The 11781-nt window shown below is 46.2% G+C and overlaps 1 protein-coding gene across 1 annotated transcript in view; it reads left to right on the top strand.

Annotated features, from left to right (window-relative positions):
* Positions 1-460: 460 nt before the first annotated feature.
* Positions 461-11781, top strand: part of hcrtr2 (hypocretin (orexin) receptor 2) — a 60648-nt gene continuing 49327 nt past the window's right edge. Inside the window, exon 1 of the mRNA XM_055635223.1 lies at positions 461-851. Within this exon, the coding sequence (XP_055491198.1) occupies positions 629-851 (223 nt within the window). The 5' untranslated portion in view covers positions 461-628. The remainder of the gene's footprint in view (positions 852-11781) is intronic.

Genomic DNA, 11781 nt, shown 5'->3' with positions numbered 1-11781 from the left:
GTATATATGCAAGAGTGCACTTTCCCAGTGTATATATGCAGATGTGCATGTTCCCAGTGTACTGTATATAAGCATGTGCATGTCTCCCAGGTACACTCCGTGCCACTTGTGAATTTGCAAGCCTTTGCGTGAATGCGTTACGCCTCTTCTCCGTGTGTAAGTGCACCTGAATCTAAGAGATGCAGATTCCTCCCGTGAATGCATGTCTTTCGCTCCATGCCTGTGGATACCCGCCGCACTTCCCCACACACCATCTCAGGCAATAACTAAAATATGGAGTGACAAAGGCAGGTCTCCGATGTGCACCCCGCTTCCAACAGCTCGGATTAAAAAAATATATATTTATTTTTTTTGTTAAATTCTGAAGTGGGGGGTTTGGGAGCCTGAGTCGTTCGGTGGAAGCGGCGCCTGCGGAGAGTGTCTGCAGCTGCGAGAGACTCACGGGGGGAGAGAGACTGGGGCGAGTGCCCTGCAAATACTCCAAGGGCAAAGTTTCGGAGGCTGGCTTGGAAGAAGAGAGGGTAGGAGTTGGCTTAAGCTCAGTCACCTTCGGGCTGATCTTTATTCCTCCCGAGTCACAAGCATCTTGCCGGTGAAGCGGGCTGGACGGTTCCCCGGGCTGTGGGGGATGGAGGGACCGGAGAGAGAGATGCAGAGCGGGGGGACTGCGGTGGGTCTGTTCCTGACCAACGAATCCACCGGCAGCCCAGCCCTGGATCCCAACACCGACTACGACCAGGAGTTCATCCGTTATCTGTGGAGGGAGTACTTGTACCCGAAGGAATACGAGTGGGTCTTGATCGCCGCTTACATTGTTGTGTTCATCGTTGCTCTGATTGGGAACGTACTGGGTGAGTGACCACTGTTATTGGGACACCTCGTTCCTTTCCCCTACATCTGCAACCCCCCCCCCCCCCCCCCCCCTCGCCCTTCCTCGTCCACTTTCCATCCTCTCCCAGGTCGATATACGTGTGAATCAGCTGGATGTTGATGCTAAAGATAAGATTGGAGTAGTACTCAGCGTGTCGGGCAGCATTTCTGGAGACATTGGATCGGTGACATTTCGGGTCGCGAGTCCTCTTCTTCAAACGGTATCGACCAGCATCTGTGTAGGAAGGGACTGCACTGGATTGCACCGAAGATGGGCACATAATGCTGGAATACCTCAGCGGGACAGGCAGCAACTCTGGAGAAAGGGAATAGGCGACGTTTCGGATTCCGAACCCTTCGGTTCCTTTTTATTTCAAGGAGTTCTATCCAACCTGCATGTTATTCTAAAGCATTTTAATTCACAGCGCAATAGAACACCATACTGCTAGAGGAACGCAGTGGGTCAGGCAGCATCTGTGAGGGGATGGATAGAAGATGTTTCGGCTCGGGACCCTTCTTCTGTCCGCTAATGTACCCCTACACTGGTCCGCTGAGTTCCTCCTGTAGTCTGTTCTGTTTTGCTCAAGATACCAGTGCCTGCAGTCTCTTGTGTCTCCATTGTAATTCGCAGTCGGGTCCGGAGATTGTGCCCTGCCAATTTTTCTCCCTCGTTGTCGACAACCGTATACCATGCATCCTGTCAGTAGCAGGACGCTCGGAACCGGTAACAATGTCTGAATGTTAGCCGGTGGGGTGTTGCGTTATGCAGAAGTGATTGCCACCCTTAAGTGGGAAGTGGGGTATTCGTGGAAGTTAGTGGGGTCACCAGCCTTTGGTTGAGATGCGAATGAAGACGTGATCTTGGCATTTGGGCATGGGGCTGTCTGCAAACTCAAAGAATACTGTAAAAGGGTCTGAAGAAGGGTTTGACCCGAAACGTCAGCTATTCATTTTCTCCGGAGATGATGTCTGACCCGCTGAGTTACTCCAGCTTTTTGTGTCTATCTTTTGTGTCCCTTGATTTCATTGTCCCTCTGCCAAACAGTGAACCTGACCTGCACTACCTGTCCACACTGCCTGTCACTTTAATCTCGATTACTCAGGTTAAAGGTGAGAGAGGGTGCACATGACCAGGAGTGAGAGGCAAACTGAATGCATGGCTATGGCTGAAAAGCAGCAAGATATCCAGGGGAGATTATGGGGTGAGGGTATGAGATTGGAGTATAGAGGGGAAAGTAAATCAGCCATGATCGAATAATGAAGCAGACTCAATGGAGCCAATAGCCCAAATTTGCTCCTATTTGTGATCTTATGACGATCTGAATCCCTTGAACAAACATGCTGGTGTACAGGTAGTATAATGAGAGGTGCACACAAAGTGCTGGAGTAATTTAGCAGGTCAGGCAGCATCTCTTGAGAAAAAGGATGGTGACATTTCGGGCCTGGACCCTTCGTCAAATTACTATGGGAGGTTTGCCTCAAACTGTGAAGCCTCCCTCACTGATATCTAACTCGCAACCAACATACTACTGTTGGGACATCTGCTTGGCGTTCAAGACAATATATAGGCTGATGCAGTCATAAGAAAATGCTGTGTATGCTTTCCTGTGTGTGAGATGTTAAAGCTGTTTCATAAAGACACAAATGCATGCGTGGTTATTTCAGGAAATAGCAGGTGAATCATTCCTAAAGACTCACTGTGTAGAGATGATTTACAAGGATGTTGCCTGGACTCAAGAACCTGGGCTATAGGGAGAGGTTGAGGCTGAGGAATGATCTTACAGTGGTGAATACAATCATGAGTGGAATAGATAGGGTGAAATCACAGAGTCTTTTAAGAATTTAGGAAATTAGGATTTTAGGAAATTAAGAATTAGAGAGTATACGTTTAAGATGAGAGAGGAACCTAAGGAGCAACCTTTTTCCACACAGAGTGTAGAGGCTACATGGAACAACCCTCCAGAGGAAGTAGTTGAGGTAGGTACAATGACAACACTGAAAAGGTATTCGGACAGATACATAATTAGGAGCGGTTTAAAGGGATGTGGACCAAATACGAGTAAATAGGACTAGCTTAGATGGGGGGGGGGGGGGGGGGGGGGGGGGGGGAGGACCAGTGGATCAGTTGGGCTTGAAGGGCCCTTGTTTCCATCCTTTGAATGCTCCCAAAGAAATGAACTGCTATTTTGCTAGGAGCATCCTTCAAGCAAAATCTCCTATTTGCTCCCTGCATTGCAACAGTTCTGCTTTTTGAAAGTGCTTTATTAAAACATCAGAAGCTGGGGAAAAGAAGGTATGAAATTGAATGAATTTCATTTCTCTCCACGAGGATTTTAACATCTTGCTCAAAGTGCATTTCTCAGGTATCCGAAAGGCCCTTTGAAATTCCTGAAATGTCAGCAAATATGGGCGGCACGGTGACGTGGGATTTTTCCGGGTTCTCCGGTTTCCTCCCAAACTCCAGAGGCATTCAGATTTGTAGGTTAATTGGTTTATTTGTAAATTGTTCCTAATAATAATAATAATAATAATAAATGTTATTTGTGGGCGCCTTTCAAAAGTCTCAAGGACACCTTACAGAAATTAACAAGAGTAAAAAAACATATAATCGGAGTAAAATAAATAATAAAGACATCACCAATACACAAATTAAAGACAGAATTCGACCCAAAGACAAAAAATCAAAAACACAATGTGAAGAGAGAGCAGCGGCAGCTAAACCGCGCCAGCGTACACTCTCCCTTCTGACAGCCATCTTGGACACAAACTAAAATATTCACTTACACACAAAAAATCATCCCCCCCACAATGGTTACCACTGTGAGGGAAGGCACAGAGTCCAGTCCCCATCCCCAGTTCTCCCAAAGTCAGGCCCATTGAGGCCTCCGCTATTGCCTCTACGGAGGCCCGATGTTCCTGGCCATTCTGGCCGGGTGCTGTTGCCCCGGCGTCGGGAGAGTCCTCTCAGCGGCTGGGCCACCTGGAACGGCCGCTTCCTTACTGGAGACCGCGGCTTCTGAAGCCGACAAGGCTTATATATATTATTATTATATTATATAAGGCCGCGCCAGTTTGGAGCTCCCAGGCTCCCGATGTTGAAGTTGGCACCGCCCGCTCCGCTCTGCAGACCCGCAGCCCGGAGGTGATGAACTCGACGGTCACAGCTCACCGGAGCTCCAGCGCGTCGATCCAGCGCGGCGACCCAGGCAAGGCATCGCCCGCTCCGCTCCGCGATAGCACTCCAGCGCTGTGTTGCCACCGAAGCCGAGGTGCTGGGCGGTCCCTGCCAGGAAACGGCGCTCCACGCCTGCTGGTAGGCCACGAGGACAGGTCGACGGGGCAGCCCGGAGAAAAAGCTGCCTCACCGACCAGGTAGGGACCTAGAAATATTGTTACCCCCTACCCCCACATTAAAAAGTCTATCTCTCCCACAAAGCACAGGACTCACTAAAACTACAAAAAAAAGTGAATTAAACGGACGGCTGTTGGTTAGCAGACGTTCCCCAAGATGGTTCCTAGTGTGTACAGATAGCGTTGATGTGTGGGGGAATCGCTAGTCGGCGCAGACTCGGTGGGCCAAAGGGCCTATTTCAGCGCTGTATCTGAATCATGAGAGGAATAAATCGGGTAGATGCACAGAGTCTCTTGCCCAGAGTGGGGGAATCGAGGACCAGAGGAAGGTTCAAGATGAAGGGGAAAAGATTTAATGGGAATCTGAGGGGTAACTTTTTCACACAAAGGGTGGTGGGTTTATGGAACAATCTGCCAGAGGAGGTAGTTGAGGCTGGGACTATCCCAATGTTTAAGAAACAGTAAGACAGGTACATGGATAGGACAAGTTTGGAGGGATATGGACCAAATGCTGACAGGTGGGACTAGTGTAGCTGGGACATGTTGGCTGGTGTGTGCATGTTGGACCGAAGGGCCGGTTTCCACACTGTATCACTCTGTGACTCTAATATATAACTCAATTTTTACTGATAACAAGGATTAGTCATCCAAGAAGAGCGGTGCAGTGTCTTTTTACCAAATGCAAAGTGACACAAACAATTTAGAACAACCAGAGTGTTATGATATAGTTGTTTTTTAGAAACGTGGAAGTTTCCTGTAGATTCTGCCCGCTCATTTATTGAGCCGTTCACATATTATTGCATCTTCCTGCCAAAGGATAAGAACTCTGATTAGGAACAGTCAACATGGATTTGTGCCTGGAAGGTCATGTTTGACTAATCTTCTTGAATTTTTTGAAGATGTCACACGGGAAATTGATGAGGGTAACGCAGTGGATGTTGTGTATATGGACTTCAGTAAGGCCTTTGACAAGGTTCCTCATGGAAGGTTGGATAAGAAGGTTCAATGGTTGGGTATTAATTGGTAAGTTTTAGAAACGTGGAAGTTTCCTATAGATTCTACCTGCTCATTTATTGAGCCGTTCACATATTATTGCATCTTCCTGCCAAAGGATAAGAACTATCACAGAAACACGTTTGTTGAGCATTGCGGATTGTGCATTGAAAGATGACAAGCAACAAGCTTTGAAAGAAAATATATACTGGGCACTGTATCACCTGCAGGCAAGCACATACAAAGGAGGCACAGAGGAGAGGGTGGCATAGCTAGTAGAGCTTGTGGCTGTTATCTGTGTAGAGTTTACATGTTCTCTCTGTGACTGCAGATGTTTCATCTGGGTTTCTCCCACATCCCATAGATACGTGGGTTTGTAGTTTATTTGTCTGTGTAAATTGCCTCTAGTGTGTAAGCTGTGGATGTGAAAGTGGTATATGTGGCATCTGGGATTATACCAATTTTGACAGTGACCACACCAACAATCACAGTAGGAAGAACTTGTGTATATATTTTATTCACAATAGTAAAAAGTTCAGAACTGCATCAGGGTGCTGTCCCTCACTTTCAGGGCATGTGCAGTGATGCTGTTGATCCCAGGCTTGTCCCGGCAGCCCAGTCTTGGTCTTCAAAGGAGGAAGCGCAGCAATCTCAAGCTTCTCCCTGCAGTTCACCCTTCCCTTGAAAGAAGGCACTGGTGGTCCCCGACATATCCTGGCAGCTCAGCATTTGGGGCTTCAAGAGACAGTTCTGGATTATCCTAGTGGCCCAGTCTTTGCCTCAATGCATGGGCATGGTTCTTCATAGTCCCTGGGCAGGGGAAGACACTATTGTCTCAGGCTTTTCCCAGCCAAACACACAGGCTAACCTCTGTAGAGGTGCTGGCTGTTAGGGGCTTCTTCCTGGCAGTCCAGTCTTGACCAGACAGTGGCACTAGTGATCTCAGGTTTGTTCTAGTGGTCTCAGGTTTGTTCTAGTGGCTCAGTCTTCCTCAAAACTATGACCGAAACCCAGCCTGCAGGGAGACCTACCCCTTTGTTCTTCTTCTTATTTGGAGTTTTACGGCAGCCGGCATCCACAATGTTGCATTGCTGCCACCTTCTGGCTTCATTCCACAGTACTCATGTCTTTATATTAGATCCTTTTTATAACCCCAGAGGTCCTCAAGAAATCAAACAACTTTATTTCTTTTCCTTTCCCTCCACACTCTAGAATGTTCTTTACTGATATTTCTGTCAATCCAATTTTCCTCATTTCAATTATCATAAATCCTCTTTCTGTCTCATATCTCCTACATGCAACTAGGGCAAGCTGAACTGTTTCTGGCTGATGGCATTCCTCACACAGCCCAGTAGGGTGTTTTCCCAATATTTTTAATGTGCTGTTCATGTGGGTGTGTCTTATCCTCAATCTTGTTAATACTACCTGTTCCCTCCTGTCCCCCCCTCTTCTTGCTGTAATGCCCACTCTGTTTTGTAGCAAATAGAGGTGTCTCCCCTTTGTCTCCTGTTCCCAGTATTGTTGCCACTCCTGATTTATTTTCTTCCACACAATGTGTTTTCCTTCAGATTTGGATAGTTGTAAGTTTACCTCTATGTTTATTTTTTTTACAGCCTCCTTTGCCAATTTATCCACCTTTTCATTCCCTAGAACACCAATGTGTGCTGGGACCCACAACAAAGTCACGTCACTGCCCCTCCTTACTTGGCTTAATAGTAGCAGGATTTCATAAACTAAGTCAGGCCGCCTATGGGATGCACCAGACCCAATACTCTGGATTGCAGATAATGAGTCGCTACATATTACTACTTTACATGGTTGCACCTGTTCCATCCACCGAACTGCCATCAAAACAGCGTACAGTTCCACTGTATATACTGCCAAATAGTTATTTGTTCTTTTGCAAATCTCAACATTCATCCCTTGCACTACCACAGCTGCCCCTGTTGTTTCAACTACTGGGTCCTTTGATCCATCTGTAAAGATTAAGAGGTGTTCCCTGTATCTATTATATATATGGTTATGGTATTCTGTTTTTAGGTCCAAATTTTTTTCCCTCCTTTTTGCTTCCCATATCTCCAGATCAACTTTTGGGATGTTCAATAACCATATTGGCACAGATGGCCACAATACTGCTGGGCAGAACTCTTTGTCCTCTACTCCCATGTCCCTTGCCACAACTCCTCCAACCCAGCCGAAGCTTCCAGACTGAGCCACCCCTCTCTCCCAACACTCCTGTGCTACCTGTTTTGTTGGGTGGTTCTCTCCATGACCCTTAAGGCTTAGCCAGTAATTAGCCATTAGTTGTCTGCGGCACAGTCTCACCAGCATCTCCCCCAGTTTCCACCTGTAGTGCACATACAGGTAACCCTACCCCCTTCCTCTTGGAATGTCTGGGTTTTATAGAGAGGAGGTTGACAAGGTCCATGTGGCCAAACCAATATCAGCTAATTGGACCCAGCAGTTACCAATAATGCTGGAGATTTGCCTCTCCTGGCCCGTCAGCCAGTGATGGGGATCAGTGGCATCCAAGGGAGGGGGCGCTATCACTGATAACACAGAATAAGTATTAGTGAATCAGCCATGTTCACAATGAATGGCAGCGCTGGCTCAAAGGGCCGAATGGCCTCCACCTGCACCTATTTTCTATGTAACAAGTGGTCAGTGGTTGGTGTGGACTCAGTGGGCTGAAGGACATGTTTCCAAGTTGTATCTTTAAACTAAACTTTGAATTAAACTAGATTGAGCATTATGTAACTCGTTTTGAATCCAGATATACTGTATTGGATGTTGTCTAACCTGCTTATAATTTAATCACTGAACAATGCACAACAAAATTTGAAATGGTCTTCCAATGTTGTATAAGACGTTAATGAGACCGCATTTAGAATATTGGGTTCAGTTCTGCACACCATGTTATAGGAAATATATTGTCAACCTTGAAAGGGTTCAGAAAAGATTTACGAGGATGTTGCCAGGACTAGAGGGTGTGAGCTGTAGGGAGAGGTTGAGTGGGCTGGATCTCTATTCCTTGGAGTGCAGGAGGATGAATGAATGAATCTTTTTATTGTCATTGCACATGGTACAACAAAATTTAAAAGTCAATCCCACGGTGCGATTCACAAGAGCAATTTTAAATATAGAAGAAAAGGTAAAAATATATACATATTTAAAAAAATTACAGATAAATAACAATAGCAGCTGAGGTAGAACCATTCAGTTGAATGTGAGTGTTATTTCTTATTTTGCATTGTTAAGTTCACGTATGGCTATGGGGTAGAAGCTGTCTCTGAGTCTGTTTGTGCGAGTTTTGAAAGACCTGTACCGTCTGCCAGAGGGCAGCAGGTGGAACAGATTGTGTCCAGGGTGGGAAGGGTCCTTCAGGATGTTGGCTGCCCTGCCAAGGCATCGAGAGCTGAAGATGTCCTTCAGGGAGGGCAGTGGGCAGCCAGTGATTTTTTGTGCGGTGTTGATGACTCTTTGAAGGGCTCTCCTGTCCGCTGCAGAGCAGCTGGCATACCATGTGGTTATACAGTACGCCAGCACACTCTCGATGGAGCAGCGGTAGAAGGACGCCAGCAGCTTCTCCTCCAGGTTGTTTTTCCTGAGAATCCTCAGAAAGTAGTCGCTGCTGGGCCTTCTTGACTGCTGTGGTGGTGTTTGTAGTCCAGGAGAGATCCTCTGTAATTTGTGTGCCCAGGAATCTGAAGTCTGAGACCCTTTCCACACAGCCCCCATTGATGAATAGGGGTTTGGGAGCTGCACTGTTCTTACGGAAGTCTATGATAATTTCTTTTGTTTTTGTAGTGTTTAGGATGAGGTTGTTGTCTGAACACCACGCTGCCAGTCTTTGGACTTCCTCCCTGTAGGCTGTCTCATCTCCTCCTGAGATGCGTCCAACCACAGTCGTGTCGTCCGAAAACTTGACGATGGTGTTGGTGGAGTGGGCGGGGGCACAATCGTGGGTGTAGAGGGCGTAGAGGAGGGGGCTCAACACACAACCCTGTGAGGAGCCGGTGCTGAGTGTGATGGGGTGGAGAGGTGATGGCCCAGTCTGACGGTCTGGGGGCGGTTAGACAGAAAGTCCTTGATCCAGAGGCAGATGGGTTGGGAGAGTCCTAAATCCATGAGTTTGGTGACCAGTCTGCTGGGGATGATGGTATTGAAGGCGGAGCTAAAGTCAATGAAAAGCATCCTCACATAGCTCCCCTAGTGTTCGAGGTGGGTCAGTGCAGTGTAACGAGCAGTGGCGATGGCATCCTCAGTGGACCTATTTGCTCTGTAGGCAAACTGGCGTGGATCGAAGGTGGGCGGGAGGCTGGCTTTGATGAAGAGTGGTCTTATAGAAGTGTACAAAATCATGAGAGGAATAGATTAGGTAGATGCACAGGGTCTCTTGCCCAGCATAGGGGATTCAAGAACCAAAGGACATAGGTTCAAGGTGAAGCGGAAAAGATTTAATAGGTATCCGAGGGCTAACTTTTTCACACAAAGGATGGTGGGTGTCTGGAACAAGCTGCCAGAAGAGGTAGTTGAGGCAGGGATCATTTAAATGATCCCATTATTTAAGAAACAGTTAGATACCCACAATACCTCTACTCTGATCAAGAAGGCTCATCAGCGTCTCTTCTTCCTGAGGAGACTGAAGAAGGTCCATCTGTCTCCTCAGATCCTGTACATGGATAGGACAGGTTTGGAGGGTTATTGGACCAGGGCGCTCAGTGCAGGCAAGTGGGACTAGTGTAGCTGGGACATTGTTGGTCCGGTGTTGGAACAAGTTGGGCTGAAGGGCCTGTTTCCACACTGTATCAATCTTTGCATCGACGCTATGACTCTAACATGTTTTTGCACTAACTGCTGGACTCGGGTTTGGCTGATTTTCTTGGATAGCACGCAAAACAATACTGCTCATTACAATACATTAGATACAAAAAGCTGGAGTAACTCAGCGGGACAGGTAGCATCTCTGGAGAGAAGGAATGGGTGACGTTTCGGGTCGAGATCCTTGTTTCTGCTCCACTGCTCACCGTAGCTTGGTATACGTGATTGCAATAATAAAACAATACCATTTCAAAAGATATTAAAGGCTAGTGTTGCCAAGAATGCTGACATCCACTGTACCTTTAGAGACAAGCATTGTTTACTGCAGACACTGGTTCCATGCATCACAATGAAGCTGCAAAGTGATTACATCTATTACTAATTGCTTGCTTCTTTTAGTTCTGATTAATTTGTATCCAATTCTATGATGTGAATACGTCTATCTGTCAGGGCCAGCAGTCATTGTCCATCTTTAATTATCTTTAAAGATGGTGGAGGAGGCAATTTGTACAGTTGTGGTTCCAGTGACTGTACTCGCATGGTATCATAAGGCAGGGTTCCAGGATACAACCACGATGAAAGAATGATGATACTTCTAAGTCTGACCTGCTGGAGAACGTACAGTGACTTCCTTATCATCCGTAAGTATTCGTTTATTATTGTCACATTCACCGAGATATGTGAAAGACGTTGTTTTGCCTGCTATCCAGGTAAAACATCCCAACATGTTCGCAATCAAACCGTGCAGAGTTTAATGTTGCATTTACAGATAAAGTGCAGATAAAAGAAAGAGGACAATGGCCACAATGAGGTAGATTGGGAGATTGGGAGATTGTGAATACATCTTTAGTTTACGTCCACTCAAGAGTCTTAATAACATTATCAACCGGTGAACGGTTCTTCCATATACGATGCTCTGCAGTGCTGAGAACTATATTCTATGCTCTGTATTTCCACCTTTTACTTGATCTATTGTACTTGAAATTGAACTGATTGTATCTATGTATGGTAAGTAAATCTGATCTGTCTGCATTGCATGCAAACCAAAGCTTTTCACTGTACCTCTGTGACAATAATAATTCGAAACCTAACAATGGGAAGAAGCTGTTTCTAAAACTGTTTGTATGTACTTTAAAACTTTTCTAACTTCTGCCCGATGTGAGAAGGCAGAAGAGCGAATGACTGAGGTGTGAATGGTCCTTGATTATTGTAAACGAACTCCAGACACGCTATGTGATCCAAAATCATCTTTAATCAGCACTTAAACTTTAACAGCATGAAGGATGGTTAGATGTCAGAACATGCCAACTGCTGCTCGAACTGAGCAGTGCAAGAAGCAAGTGTTAATAGAAACGTTATAGCGGGGTGGGCTTAATGATGCTAAGTATGTGTGATTGGTTAACATGCATAGTCAATCTACAATTATGTTACCTGCTTTCCCGAGGCAGCGTGTAGCATAGATGAAGTCGATGTGGGGGAGGCTGGTTTGTGTGATGGACTGGACTGCATTCCCAACTCACTGGAAACTAGTGTGGTCTTGGGCATAGCAGTGATAACCAATCTGTGGCATGTCTTAATAGAATGCTTTCCATGGTGCAACTGTAGAAATTATAGAGAGTCTGAAAACATGCCAAACTTCCTTAGTCCATTTCCTTCCTCTGAGTGTTAGATTCCATGTTTGGTGGGTTAGGTTGAAAGACCCTGAGTGAATGATGCAGGGCACTTTGCAGATGACACACACTGCAG

The sequence above is a fragment of the Leucoraja erinacea genome, chromosome 5 (genome assembly GCF_028641065.1).
Source record: "Leucoraja erinacea ecotype New England chromosome 5, Leri_hhj_1, whole genome shotgun sequence".
Lineage (NCBI taxonomy): Eukaryota > Metazoa > Chordata > Chondrichthyes > Rajiformes > Rajidae > Leucoraja > Leucoraja erinaceus.
Note: the sequence above shows the minus strand (reverse complement) of the source record. Positions and strands in the feature narration are given on the sequence as shown.